We start from the raw sequence: 15379 nt of genomic DNA, 5'->3' as shown, positions 1-15379 counted from the left end.
GAGATCCCGATCCGGGGGAGAGGGATCTGGAGGCCCCGGCTCCAAAGGAGGAGGAAGATGAAGTGGCCCGTGAGTTCCATGCAATGGTCCGCAAAGAGGTGGAGGCTGTGGCCAAGGGACTGTGGGACGAGATGCAGGCGATGACCACTCGGATGGCGAGGGAGATCACTAGAGAGATAACCCAATCCCTGGGACTGCCCGAAACCCGGAGGGTTCAACCACCCCCTCGGGCCCGGCAGCTGGCAGCCCAGGGGGCACCGGCTGCTCCATCACCTGCAGGGCCGGCAGCACCCCCTGGCGCCAAGGGAAGGGGGCCATGGGCAGGAGCTGGATGACAAGAGACCCGGGCGTTAGTGGCCTTGCGTGACATGCAGCAAGGATCGAAGTCGATTAGAGAGTACGCTGCGGAGTTTCAGGCCAACACCGCGAAGGTGAGAGGGTGGAGTGAGTTGATGAAGATAGAGCACTTCACCAGAGGGCTGAATGCGGGCATACTGGATCGGGCCCTTACCCAGGCCAGACCTACCACGCTGGTGGGATGGATCCAACTGACAGGTGAGGTCGAGACCAACATGAAATGAGTGGCCATGCAACGCCAGCAGCAGAGCAGTAAGGGGAGCCGAGATCCAAAGACGGGGGCCAAGCCGGAGGTGAAGAAAGCCCAAGGGGAAGGCTGTGGGGTCCCGAAAGTGTTTTCAGTGTGGGGACCCCAACCATCTGGCCAGCAATTGCCCTAACCCCCCTCGGGCACCCTCAAGTGCACCCAAGCCGGGCACCCCAGTGCCGAAGAAAACACCGGGCCGCCCTAAGGAAGCGGCGAAAGGCAGCGCTGCATCCTCGGGGAGCCGGAGGACGACACTCTCATCGCAGACGAGCTGAGTGAGCTGGTGTGGATGGACGAGCCGTCGGGAAACAAGGATGACCTGCTCTAAAGGGTCGCGGAGGAACCGGCACCACTCAGGGTGAGAGTAACGGGGTCGCTGTATTTTGTACCAGTGAAACTGTTGAACAGTAAACTCAATGCCTATCCCATTTGTGCAGGTGAGAGCCCTGATTGATTCAGGATGCAATCGGGACTTAATCACCCCCAAGTTGGTGGACGCCTTGGGGTTGGCCACGGCCCTACCCTTTCCTATACAATTCGAACAGATGGATGGGTCAGTGATGTGGGGAGAGCCCTGCGTGCTGGAGACTCAGTTGGTGCCCGTGGGGATCGAAGGGCATTGGGACCAAGAGATGTTTGTAATCGCTCCCTCCTGCTCTTATGATGTAGTCCTGGGAGTGGGGTGGTTGGCTAAACATGAATCAAGCATTCGGTGGAGGGATCAAACCATAAAGTTTGTTGACCCGCTGTGTAAGATCCATCTTTGGAGTATGGACTGGGGCTCACAGCCCCCTCCTACGAAGGAGAAGGTCTGTTTGACAATGGAGGAGGTCCCAGCCGTTTCTAAGGAATATCGGGACTTGATGGGGGTGTTTAGTGAGCAGGGAGCGAATTTCCCCCTCACAGGAGCACTGACTGCGCTATCGAACTAATACAGGGCAGTCGCTGCCTAAAGCTAAGCTGTACTCCATGGGGTGGGCAGAGAAAGTGGAGCTATGAAAATTTCTAGACTGGAACTTGAAACGGGGTTTTATCAGACCGGCGACGGCCCCCCACGCCACCCCAGTTTTATATAGGAAAAAGAAGGACGGCTCGCTTAGGCTTTATATGGACTTTTGTGGGATTAACGGGCTTTCAACCTCCAATGCCTATCCCATTCCCCTCATCAAAGACTTGTTGAGCACAGTGTCCGAAGGAAAGATTTTCACCAAACTGGACTTGAGGGATGCGTACTTTAGAGTGCTCATAAAGGAGGGGGATGAATGGAAGACGGCTTTTAATACTCCCATGGGACAATTTGAGTATTTAGTAATGCCATTTGGACTACAGGGCGTGCCGGGGGTGTTCATGAATTTTATTAATGATGTGTTACGAAAATTTTTGTTCAAGGAGGTAGTGGTCTACCTGGATGACATCATTATTTACTCACAGGATGAAAAGTCCCATGTAAAATCGGTGAGGGAGGTATTGAGCACCCTATTGGAGCATAAGGTATATGCCAAACTGTCCAAGTGTGAGTTCCATAAGACCAAGCTAGATTACCTGGGGTTTCGGGTGTCTGCACAGGGACTGGCTATGGACCCGGCCAAGGTACAAGCCGTATTGGATTGCCCTCCCCCCGAGGACACGTAGACAGTTACAATCTTTCCTCGGGTTCACAAATTTCTACAAAAACTTCATTGTGGGGTTCACCCAGATTATGCTCCCCCTCACAGAGTTGTAAAAAACGAACCGGAAGGGGCCTGAGGCAAAGCGCCCGGGGGCCCATCTAAATTGGACACCGAAATGCCAAGAGGCGTTCGACAAACTCAAATGGCTGTTTACTAGCAAGCCAGTCCTGAGCCACCCCAATGAGTTGTGGCCCTTCATTGTGCAATGCGACGCCTCCGACATGGCCATAGGAGCCATTCTCATGCAGAAAGACAAGGAAGGGAGGCTGAGACCCTGCGTATATATTTCCAAAAAGTTCTTGGCTGAACAAAGGAACTGGTCGGTGTGGGATAAAGAGGCGTTTGCTGTAACGTATGCTTTGAAAACCTGGCGGTCGTGGTTAGAGGGGGCCAAAATCCCTTTTGAGATATGGACGGACCATAAGAACCTCGAGGCTCTCACTGGCAGGAGGAAACTGAGCGAAAAACAGATCAGGTGGCCGGGGTTTTTCTCCAAGTTCGACTTTGTGCTGAAGCATATTCCCGGAACCAAGAATTTCTTGGCTGATGCGCTCTCCCGCCTGCCCCAGCACAACAGTCAAAGGGAGGAGGTAGTAAATTCCCTAGTCTCTCCCTCCCAAGTAGCTATTGTTGTGACAACCCGGTCCCAGACCAAACATAAGCTGGAGGGGTGGGGGACCGAAAAGATGGCTTTGGAGACAGAAAAGGAAGGTGACGACCGACCAGGGGAAATTCAGAAGAAAGAGGATGGGTTGTGGTATAGGGGGGAGAAGCTGTACGTCCCCAAAAATATGAGAGCAGAAGTCCTACACTTTTGCCACTCAAACAAACTGGCCGGGCATTTTGGGTACGTGAAGACGCTCCATCTAATTATTAGGCAGTTCTCGTGGCCCTCCCTAAAGAAAGATGTATCCGAGTTTGTATCCTCCTGCCCCATATGCATAATGGCGAAAAGGGGGGGGGAAGCCACCTGGACTGTTAAAACCACTAGAGACCGCTAACAGACCCTGGTCAGTAGTCTCAATGGACTTTATTGTGGCACTCGCGCCATCACATGGCAAGACAGTAATTCTGGTGGTAGTAGACACATTTTCAAAACAAGCCCATTTCATTCCTTGTGCACAATTACCCACAGCTAAAAAGCTAGCCTATTTGTTTTTTAACCATGTTGTTAAACTCCACTAATTCCCGGACAAGGTAATTAGTGACCCGGGGCCCGCAGTTGGTTGCCAACTTCTGGCGGGAGTTTTGTAAATTGTTAGGGATGGAGCAAGGCTTAAGTTCCGCCTACCACCCTCAAACCGACGGACAGATGGAATGCGTAAATGCCTTGCTCAAGCAATACCTGTGGTGCTACATAAACCACCAAAAATCAAATTGGGTGGATCTCCTCCCCTTCGCTGAATACGGTTACAACAACAGTGTGCACAGCTCCACCAAAACCCACCCAACGCTGCCAGGGGGAGTGCAATTAAAGGAGCCCAGCTCATTCGAGCAGTGGTGGGGAAACCTGAGTGAGGGTTGGAAAGGGATTAAAGAGAATTTGGAGTCTGCAAAAGAGGTGTACAAAAAACAGTATGACAAGTCCCATGTGCCCGCCTGGGACTTCAAGGTGGGGGATTCGGTGTTCGTTTCAACAAAGAACTTGCCCCTGAATCAGCCCTCCATGAAATTGGTTTATCAATATTTAGGACCCTTTAAGATCAAACGGGTGATCAATAAGGTAACTGTAGAATTGGAATTGCCTAAAATGTTGAGTAAAGTACACCCTGTCTTTCATTGCAGTCTGCTCCGAAGAGACCCCGGTGCTTCTCTTTGGCACCCTCGACCGACAGCTCCGCAACCTATCCAGATTGGGAATCAGAGTCACCATGAGGTCCAGGAGATTCTGGACTCAAAAGTCAAACAGGGGACATTGTATTAATCAAATGGAAACACTTTCCTTCTAGTGAAAATGAATGGGTGGCACAAAAAGATGTATTAGCCCCAGATTTGGTCAGTAAATTTCACAGAAAATTCCCTCAAAGACCAAGGGGTTCAGCTTAAGGGGGGCAGTATGTTAAGTATGGCTAATTCTGATCACTAACCGATGGGTTTATGGCTTGTCAAAAGCAGGCCTGGGTAAGAGCCTAGAGAACCAAATGCTGCTAGTTTATTATCCTTTCCTTTGTTTTATGACTATTATTTAGAGGGAACAAAGCAATCAGCACCTTCCCATGAATCCTTCCGCGGGAGGGAGAGCCATCTGGGCGATGCAAGGCCGAATGCCTGATAACGCCCTGGGAATGTATGTAGTTTTGATATTCTATGTGTGAATGCTCCCCTGCTTCCCCTCCCCGTAGGAATCCCTTTGAAGTATATCTTAAAACTTGTGTATCAATGTATTGGTTTAATTCTTCTCAAGCCACGGCTTGAGCCAAAGTATCGGTCTATCAATAAACGTAGTCTTTGTAGCAACCTCGACTCATCATTGAACCCGCATGCTTGACAAACATATGCTAACACATATGGCCTGCCAACTGAGAATGATCCCCTGGGAGCACTTCATGGTGAACATTTTTGACAAATGAAACGGCATTGTGGAGGAGTTAACCCTTCATGCCATGGAAATCAGTAATATTTCCCTCATGACTGTTTCTGAGGGCCAGATTCTATTTGTTCCATTCACAAAACTCCAGCATTACCTGGTTTAGCCTAGAGTAGGAAGACTGCATACTACCATCCCTTTTTCAAAAAGCCTCCAACTCTGTTAAAACTATCCCTGATTCATGATAAGAACTGGTTTCTCTTTTTCTTCCCTATTTCAAGACAAAAAAGTAGGATGAATTACAGTGTATCCAATCTATTGCAAGTTAGCCTGAATTTTAAAAGGAACTCAGGGCTATCAAAATAAATATTTCCTCTCTCTTTTCCCCTAAAAAGAGCGGAACCTGTATCATCGAAGTATATAGAATGGTCAACATCTTAGGTTAAAAAACAAAACACCCTGAAACCCCATTCTGTAAGCAAAAGCTTGCTTTGCTTTCCTACGTAGTAGGTGACTCTCCGTTTTCTGTCAATGATGTGAGAAAAATTTTACAGTTTTACAGGATAGTTTTCACAAAACTGATTTGGGAAGGGGAAGGTTTTTCTAAACAAAAGACTGTTTGAATTATTAATTGCTTTGACAAAGGGGTTGTAAACAACATGTAAACAGTTTGTGAGAATGCAGGAGGTTTGCTAGTTGCAAAGAAAGACAAAGCCAGAACAGCATTCTTTAAGCCCTGCTTTAAGCCCTGTATATCTTATTTTATATCAACCTCTTTTTGCAGTCCTAGCCAGACAATAAAAATTGAAGGTTTATTGATCCTCACTGACACACACACACAATGTGCTGCCACACATGGCTGTTGGGTCACATTAGCCACAATGCTGAAATACCTCTGTATTTTGAGGCAGTGTACCTCTGAATATCAGTAGCTGAGGGAGAAACATCAGGGGCAGGTATTGGTGCCCTGCCTACAGGCCTTCTGTTAGTCACTGTGGCAACCAGGATGCTGCTCCAGACAGATACACTAGTTGGTTTAGAGTTGTTCTCCTTTTTCTTAAGAGGTGCGTGAGCCTAGGGCTAGAGGCAATGAATGGTAGTCCTGGGGCAGCTTGGCCAGAGAGACATCTTTTTGGTTTTGCCACAGAAGCAAGGTGTAGGCACTCGCCTACTGTCAGTTTCTGTCATGTGAATGTAGATTTTGGGCATGGCTGCAACCCCTCCCCCCTTCACCTGCAGGGGTTTGGCCATTTCAGCTGCTGTTTGCTCACCTGAGACTTGGTCCTGAATGCTCAAGCGCCAAGGCCGCACCACACAACCAAAATTGTTGACTTCCAAAGTTGACCGCTTTGATCACTTCCTCAGATGTACTGAAGTACAGATCCATCAGACTATTGTATATATAGACAACAGAAAGGGATTGTTACAAAAAGTTATAGCATGTCCTGTTATAGGTTTTATAATAGCAGAAAATCAAATATTAAATAGTTATAGCAGAATGATGACATCGGTTATTCCTTCCAATATTATGGCATCTGTTGTATAAGAAAAATGGTGTGTGTTTTTTTTCTTTTAACCCACAAAATCTACCTTATATGGTTGCTTTGACCAGCTCACCTAGATTGAAAGAATAAATTAAACACTCATGGAAACACTTACCAAACTCACATCAAACATTCATCATACATGCAAGGCAGGATTTTGTATGTATTTATGCAAGAAGCGGAGAGGAGAAGAATTTGACGACTGAAGATGGTAAGATTTGCTCTTAACATCACAGTCGCTGAAACATTGAAGAACCACAAGTGAACTGGGTGGGCATGTATGTCAGGCATCTGAGAACCTGAGATCTTTAAAGCGCTGTCTCTCTTCTTTGTGCCTCGTCTCCCTCTTCATCTTTCTTTTTCTCCACTTTTCACCTCTTCCTTCTGTTGTTCTGGGAATTACTTCCTCTGAAGCAGAAGGGCTGTGATGTAAGCATGCCAATTATGACCTCAGAGCCAGGTCAACCCACCCTAGCCTATCTCTGGTCTATACAACTTCCTTCTCTTTTGGACAAGACTCTCATCTGAGAAACAAAGGGTGCACTTTAATGGGTTTGAAATTCTGCAGATGGACACTCTGACCATGTTTTTTGATATTAGCCATTCAGCATTGCTCATGATACCAAAAGCTTCACCATAAACTGTGCTTCTGGAAAGAGGAGGAAGGGGAAATAAGAGCCATAGATAGGGCAGCCACCTTCCAGATAGGCCTGGATATTTTTTGGAATTATAACTTGACCTCCATACTAGAGATTTATTTGCAAAATTTGTATTTGTTTACTATATATATATATATATATATATATATATATATATATATATATATATATATATATATATATATATATTTCTGCCCTTATAAGGGCTGCCAAGGTGGCTAATAGTTTAATACATGCATGATAAAATATATTATAAAACCATTAAAATAAACCCTTTCCCCAAACTTACCTCATTAAATCATCTTTTAAAAGAATTTTAAAAAGCAGAGTTAAAATACATACAAAATACAAAACATGGGTTAGGAAGGAGAGAATCATTGAAGGAATGCCAAGTGAGAGAAAAAGGCTCCACCTGCTGGTAGAAGATGGCAACAGAAGGGAACAGATGACGACTCTCCCTGGGGAGTTCCAGAACTCCCAGCTGAACTTTTCAAAAAACCGTGGGACTGGTGGGCTGCCCCACTGGCAAATCTGTTTACTCTTATGGATCACAATGGGACCATCCCTCAGTCCTGGCTAAGATCATTAATATGTCCAATATATTAAAAAGGCAATTCGACTTCCCCTTGAAATTATTGCCCTATCTGTCCACTTTCCATCATATGCAAGCTGTACTCTAAACAGCTTGAACATTTCCTTCTAAATTGGTTAACCAAAGGGAAAATATTTGGCTTGGAGCAAACTAGCTTCCTCCACTTGCACCTGCTGGAATGGCCTTGGGTCAGCCATAACTATTGCAGGAGTTGTCCTTGAAAGGGCAGCTGCTGTGAGAGCCCTCTCAGCCCTACCCACCTCACAGGGTGTCTGTTGTGGGGGGAGAAGATATAGGAGATTGTAAACCGCTCTGAGTCTGATTCAGAGAGAAGGGCGGGGTATAAATCTGCAGTCTTCTCTCTTCTTCTAAAGGGAAATCAACAATCAACGACTGTTCTTCCCTTGCTTTTTTGGCCGATAAATACCTGAAACCTAAAGGAGGAAAACTATACGTGGCCTTCACTGAGGGGACGTTTGTCTCAGTCCCCAGGGATCTGTTATGGGGAAAACTTAAAACCCTGGGAATGAAGCCTCATTTACTTTTCCTAACTAAGAAACTTGTTGTTTGGTTGACAAGTCTCTGTATATCTCTTTTCGTTGTACCAATAAAGGTGTGATTGGATTGGAACTAAGAAACTTCATGATGCTACCCTGGTTGTTGTTAAGGTATCCTCTGATGGTCAACTCTCATCTAGTTTCCCAATTTCTAAAGGAGGGTTGTGTCCTTGCCCCTTACCTCTTTAACGTGTTCCTAATTATTTGAGTCAAGACGTGTCCACTGTGAATAGTCATCCCCCCTTTTTAGAACAATTAAAAAGGTAAAAGGTAGTCCCCTGTGCAAGCACCAGTCGTTTCTGACTCTGGAGTGACATCGCATCACGTTTTCACAGCAGACTTTTTTTTTACGGGGTGGTTTGCCTTCCCCAGACATCTACACTTTCCCTCCGGCAAGCTGGGTACTCATTTTACCGACCTTGGAAGGCTGAGTCAACCTTGAGCCGGCTACCTGAACCCAGCTTCCACCGGGATCAAACTCAGGTTGTGAGCAGAGAGCTTGGGACTGCAGTACTGCAGCTTTACCACTCTGTGCCACGGGGCAGTTAGCAGTACCTATATTGTTATACACTGATGATACTGTCATCCTTTCCCATACTAGAATTGGCTTTCTAAGATACCTGGAAGCCTTCTACCTATATTGTAAACTGAACAGGCTAATAATCAATGATGAAAAATCCAAAATTGTGATTGTTTTCAAAGAGTTGGCACCTAGTCAAGTGGCACATTGGTACTGAAGAAGTTGAATAACTGAAGGCTTTCAGGTACCTTGGAATCATCTTTAATTACAACCTTAGATGGCCAAAGCATCATAATAGAATTATAAATTTAGTGAAATGCTCTTTGGTACAAACTAAAAAGTTCTTTTTTTAGGAGGTAACCAGTTCATCCCAGCGACTTTGAAAATTCACAATGCAAAAATCCTCCCTCAGTTGTTGTATGGAATCCCTTTGGGCATCAAAGCTAATTCTTGTATTGAGAATGTACAATCTTTCAGTGGATTCTGGCAATCCCTAAGTGTGTCCCCTATTCATCTATATGTGCAGCTGGGTCTACATATTTTGGAAACGAAGGCTTGGACCATGGCCTTCAAATATTGGCTAAAAATTCATTTTAGATCTGAACCCAAAAGCTTATTATCTTGCTTAATGAAAGACTGACATAGCATTACTTTGTTTTCTACATGTACTCAGAAACTGCAAAAGCTTGGTATTGTGATGGATTCTCTTTATTTTATGTGATGGAATTGTACATTCAAAAAACAATCCAACTAAGGTTTATAAACCATGAATTCCAAAAGATGTTCCCTTCACCCACCGCTATCTGTTCTGCAACCAATTTAAGTATATGTCAAAGGCATGGAATGATACCCCATTACTTTTCCACTTTAGACTCTCCATTCCAGCTCCAGCCCTTTACTCCGGCTTGCCTAAATGCCTTTCCATTGATAGTCCTTGGCAAATTTAGGCAAATACCTTTTCAAAATAGGCTATGCCCATGTGAATTAGGAGCCCTTGATTTATCATCTCATTTTATTTTAGAGTGCCCTCTCCTTGCCTTACAACATAAACAATTTTTGTCTAAATACATTCAGCACAGTGTTTTTGCCAAGGACATTTTTTAAATTTACCTTTTAGAAGATGTTAAAGCTCAAACTACCGCATATGTTGCAAAATTTTTAGCAGAAGCTTATAAAATTAAGTCTAAACACCAAACTGTAACTTAATTGTTGAACAACTATTTATCCTAGACTTGTATTACCAGCTATTATTTTAACTGACCATTTCATATTCTTGTTTTTATCATTTACCAGGCTTCTGTATTTATTCTTAATTGTAAAATTACCAGTGCTTTTATGGCAATAAAGGCATGAATTGAATTGAGTTCTAGAGCTTTGGTACTGTGATCCAGAAGGCCGTCTCCCAGGCTTTCCAAAGATGACCATAACAGTCAGGCAGATTCATAAAGGGATTAAGCAATCCTTCAGCTATGTTGGTCCCAAACCATATAGGGCTTTGAAGGTCAAGACCAGCATCTTAAATTGTGCCCAGAAACAAATTAGAAGCCGGTGTAGGTGGGCCAAGACTGGAGTGATATGGTCTCTATCTGGTCATTTGGTTCAACATCTTGGCTGCAGTGATCTGTACCAGATGACGTTTCTGAATGCTTTTCAATGGCAGCCCCATGCAGAGAGTATTGTAACAGTTTAATCTTGATGTGACCAGGGCATGCACCATAGTGGCCAGATCTTTTCTATCCAGGAAAGGCTACTGCTGACTAACCAGTCAAAGCTCGTAAAGGCACTCTTGGCTGCAACTGCCACCACAACTATCCAGCATTAGGCCTGGGTCAAAGAGCAGCCCTTGACTATGGACCTGTTCTTTCAAGGTGAATGCAACCCCATCCAGAAAGGGTGACATCTTAAATCCCAGGTCAAACCTTCTTCCCACCAGGACCAATTGCATCTTGTCAGGTTTAAGCCCCACTTTATTAGCCCACATCCACTCCAAAACTGCTACCAGGCACTGGTTCAGGGTTTCTACAGCCTCCCTATGTTCAGCCCGAAGTGTGAAACAGAGCTGAATGTCATTTATATTCCGGTTATAGCCCAGCCCAAATCTCTGGATGACCACACCCAGAAGATTCATATAGATGTTAAAGAGCATAGGGGACAAGATGAAATGTCATAGGCCAAGGGGCTGAACCACTGTCTTCCAGCACTATCTTCGGAAATTTACCCTCCAGTAGGACAGAAATCACCACAGAACAGACCCAATCCCAGTCTAGATAGGCAATCTAGAAGTATTCCATGATTGATGGTATCAAAAACCTCTGAGAGACTCAGGAGAATCAACAGAGTTGCACACCCTCCATCTCCCAGTGCAAGTCATCCACCAGGGAGACTAAGGCTGTTTCAGTCCCATAACCAGGCCTAAAACCATATTGGATCAGTTTCCCTGGAAAGAATGGCTGCTTTGGACTCTATGGCAGGGGTGGCCAACGGTAGCTCTCCAGATGTTTTTTGCCTACAACTCCCATCAGCCCCAGCCAGCATGGCCAATGGGAATTGTAGGCAAAAAACATCTGGAATGGGAATTGTAGGCAAAAAACATCTGGAGAGCTACCGTTGGCCACCCCTGCTCTATGGCATAATACCCTGCTGAGGTTCCTCCTCTCCCCACACTCCACGTTTCTCAGCTCTTCCCTCAGATCTCCATAAATTTCACAACCTGGAGTTGGCAAACCAAACCCACCAATGGGCAGAGACAGATGAGGAAGGCAGTCACATTCTGTGTGAAAGGCAGTGTCCTAGTTGTTTCTTTCAACTCCAGATGCAGCATATTGCAATAGTCTGTCCTCAAGGTTGCAGTAGCAGAGGCAGGGACTCATTAATAGGAACTTACCCTGGTAAACAGGAACACTTGGAGGATATAGGAATGCAAGGAAGTCCCTGACAGGAGAGTAAAGAAGTTGGCAACAGGTAAGCAAGAGCCACCATGACTTTTCCCCACAAAGATTCTCTCCAATCCCCCCTCCCAGACTCACTCCACCAACCATATGAAAGCAAGCCTAGCCTAATAATGGAGTCTTTGTGATCACCGAACATCTTTCCCCTTTCCATTCAGACCCCACCCTTCTCCAGGCAGCTCAGGCAGCCCTTATTTTATCCTTAAAACAATCCTGTGAGGTTCGTTAGGCTGAGAAAGAGTAACCGTCCCAAAGGCACACCTCCCTACCCCTTAAAGGGGCTACTGTATATACCTTCACAAATCATTAGCACCTTGCCTGGTTCCCCAGGGGACTCGTGCTTTTGAAAGCTTGTCTTCCTACTCTCCCTGCAATGGCACCTCAGGCTGTCTGAGGAAGAGGAAAGAAGCCACTGAGTTCAGGGAGGAACAGGTAGAGAAATTTAAAACAAGTATGGCAGGGGTGGCCAACGGTAACTCCAGATTTTTTTTTGCCTACAACTCCCATCAGCCCCAGCCATTGGCCATGCTGGCTGGGGATGATGGGAGTTGTAGGCAAAAAACATCTGGAAAGCTACTGTTGGCCACCCCTGAAATATGGCAAGGCCAAACTGCACAATAGCCATGTCATGATAGCCAGTCAGAAGGAGCCAAACAGCAGGCAGGAGTAATGCAGAACATTAGAAAGGAAGCTTCAGATGTCACTTTCAGGCCAATTCTGGACTGTTCATGGCATTGATTTACTAACATAAATAATTTTTCCTTTGACAATTGCCAACCAATAGAAGATGTAAAAATATGTACATTTTTAATGTTTTCCAAAAATGTTTATCCTTTTCTCTCTAAAGCTTTGTAAAGAAAGGAAAGTTCCATCCTGTTCATACATTTGGGGACCTTCTGGAAACTGACCTTTGGATCCATCCCAATATCTTCTTCCCATTCACTGACTCTGAGGAACAAGTGGAGTGATGTTCAAATGCATGCACACACCTGCAGGTTGCAGCCGCTGTTTTCTGGACAGGCAGAATGCCAGTTTTCCAAAAAGCAACATCACTTTGCCATTATATCCAAACCAAGTGTATTGAAACACAGTGATCACACACTGCAGCATATCTGGCTAGTCCTACTAAGGTTGCAGTGTGCAAAGGACATCCAGTTCTTTGGAAGTTCCAGAATGTTTGCAGTGCTTTGTAAAAATATGTTCCATGCTACACAATGTTTCTGCTCACAGAACAGCATGTAGTAGCAAGCCAAAATTCTTACCAACTGGGAATCTCAGATAGGTATAAAAGACCAAAAAGCTAATTCTCTTGGTGTGTCCCCTCCCCAACTGTTTTATGGAAATGTACATGCATACAAAAACACAACAAATACGATGCTGAAAAGTTAATTAAGCGAAAGAAATAGCCCTAATCAGAAAGAGACAGTTACTAGTCACAAATATTCCCATACAAAGGGAATAATCAGATCATGTCAAGAGAGCCACAGAGGTTAGAGAGGTGGTAGATTGTATGTTGATTGGTCAGTTGCACATTTGTCAGTGGTGGTGAACAATATCATCGTTATAGCAGCGGTGGTTTGCATTGCCTGCCTTTGCATAGCAGCCCTGGACTTCCTCAGAGGTCTCCCATCCAAGTACTAACCAGGGCTGACTTTGCTTAGCTTCCAAGATCTACTGAGATCAGACTAGCCTGGGCCATGTTTGTTAGCTGGCAATCCAAAGTCCACACTCTGGTCACTGCATCCTTACATCAAATATCAAAGGTCTCCACATATATCAAAAAACCCACAACGCTGCTCTTCAAAAACTCTCACCTGATTTGCTTTTTCTGCAAGAAACTCACCTGAAGAATGTAGACTATCCCTCCCAGTTCCAAGCCGCTGGCACATCTAAATCTCATGGAGTGGCCATCCTGATTTCCAACAAAGTTCGCTTCAACTGTCTAGCCCAAGAAGTGGACCCATTAGGGCGCTATTTATTCATAAAAGGTCAAATGGGTATACACATGCTTGCTTATATGCTCCAAATGATGGCCAAATTACCTTCTTGCAAGACGTTTTTACCACACTAACCTTATTCCAGGCAGGCCACGTGATTGTAGGCGGAGACCTTAACTATATAGTGAACAACTATTGGGATAGATCTCACCCTCATGCTAAACTGCCTAAAAGTAGTTTCACTCCCCTCCAAACTCTTTTAACTCAGTATCACCTGTGTGATACATGGCGTTTCCAACATGAAGGAGCGAAAGACTATACATACTTCTCTTCCCATTTAATGTTTTTACACGCATTGACTACATCTTGGTTTCCAATTCTTTGATCCCCCAAATCATCTATTCTAACATTGGTCTCCAGACCTTATCAGATCATGCTTGGGTAGAATGTCATATTAACACCTTAGCTCCAGAATCGCGTACACACTCATGGTAATTTAACAAGGCAATTTTATAGGACCCCACAGCGTGCACAGAAATTGAATCATGAACTTCTTTGAACTTAATTCCAATTGTGGAGTTTCAAAACGAGTAGTTTGGGATGCATTCAAGGCAGTCCTCCATGGGAAGTGTATTTCTCTTAGCACAGCCTACAGGAAACTGGGTCAATAATGCAAAACTCCATCTCTAAGTTAGAAACCTCACACAAACGCACTGGGGCCAAAAAGGTCTACAAAAATTTACTAATTGAACGTAAAAAGCTAGACCTGTTAGAATCAAATTCTATCAAAAAAAAGCCTTCTCTTCACCAAACAGAAATATTGGTACAGCCATCCTAGGTCTTTGAAAATTCTCTCATGGAAACTTCGCTCTGAGTTGGCAGATAGGCACATCCACTTAATCAGGGATCTCATGGACAAAACCCATTCTGCCCCCTCTAAAATTCACCGTCTTCCAGGACTTTTAAAAAAAACTTATATGCTTCTGAAAATCCTGACCCATCTTCTATTCACGGTTTTCTTTCCAAACATGACATTGTCAAATATCTGGACCCGGTTCATAAATCCTTTTTGGACTCTCCTATTACATCCTTAGAAGTTCTATCTGCTGTTTAAAAATGCTAAAATCAACAAGACTCCGGGTAGAGATGGATTTCAGGCTGAATTCTACAAAAAAATTGCCCAAAATATCCTCTTGTATTTCACAGACATTTGCAACCACACACTAGATTCTGGCACAATGCCGGATAGCTGGAAACTAGCAAAGATAGTACTTCTACCTAAGAAGCATAGGGACCCTAAGGTTCCCAAATCATTTCGCCCAATCTCTCTCCTCAACGCTGATTACAAACGTTTTACCTCCATCCTAACTTCTAGATTGAATTCTATCATAGGCCACTTTATCCATGAGAACCAAACAGGTTTTATTCCCCAAAGAAACCACCAACAATAAAAACAATGGGATTTGGTCAAAAATTTCTATCTACCATCGAAGCACTTTACTCCTCTCCAAAAGCATGTCTTCATATTAATGGGACCTCAACTTCCGACTTTTCTCTTTCCCAGGGGACCCACCACGGATGCCCCCTCTCTCCCTTATTATTTGCCATAGCTTTTGAACTGCTAGCTAACTTTATTCGGCAATCTCCTTCAATTTTAGGTTTTAATATCAACAACACAGAATATAAGATCAGTTTGTTCACCGATGATATGGTCCTCTATTTGAAGGACCTCATTTCGTCACTTCCAGCCTTGTCTTCCTTTTTTACTGAGTTCACGCTATGCTCAGGTCTCTCTTTCAATCTATCTAAATCTTTGATTTA

At 44.6% G+C, this 15379-nt stretch overlaps 1 protein-coding gene across 4 annotated transcripts in view; it reads right to left on the bottom strand.

Moving 5' to 3' along the window:
• The window catches only part of ZFAND6 (zinc finger AN1-type containing 6), a 141509-nt gene extending 134871 nt beyond the window's left edge, over positions 1–6638 (bottom strand). Inside the window, exon 1 of one of the 4 annotated variants that reach the window (XM_060260036.1) lies at positions 6461–6638. In XM_060260036.1, the coding sequence (XP_060116019.1) occupies positions 6461–6478 (18 nt within the window). In that variant the 5' untranslated portion in view covers positions 6479–6638. The remainder of the gene's footprint in view (positions 1–6460) is intronic. The other 3 variants (XM_060260045.1, XM_060260040.1, XM_060260041.1) reach the window with 3 other exon arrangements.
• Between the last annotated feature and the right edge of the window lie 8741 nt (positions 6639–15379).

The sequence above is a fragment of the Heteronotia binoei genome, chromosome 19, assembly GCF_032191835.1.
Source record: "Heteronotia binoei isolate CCM8104 ecotype False Entrance Well chromosome 19, APGP_CSIRO_Hbin_v1, whole genome shotgun sequence".
In the NCBI taxonomy this organism is placed as follows: domain Eukaryota; kingdom Metazoa; phylum Chordata; class Lepidosauria; order Squamata; family Gekkonidae; genus Heteronotia; species Heteronotia binoei.
Note: the sequence above shows the minus strand (reverse complement) of the source record. Positions and strands in the feature narration are given on the sequence as shown.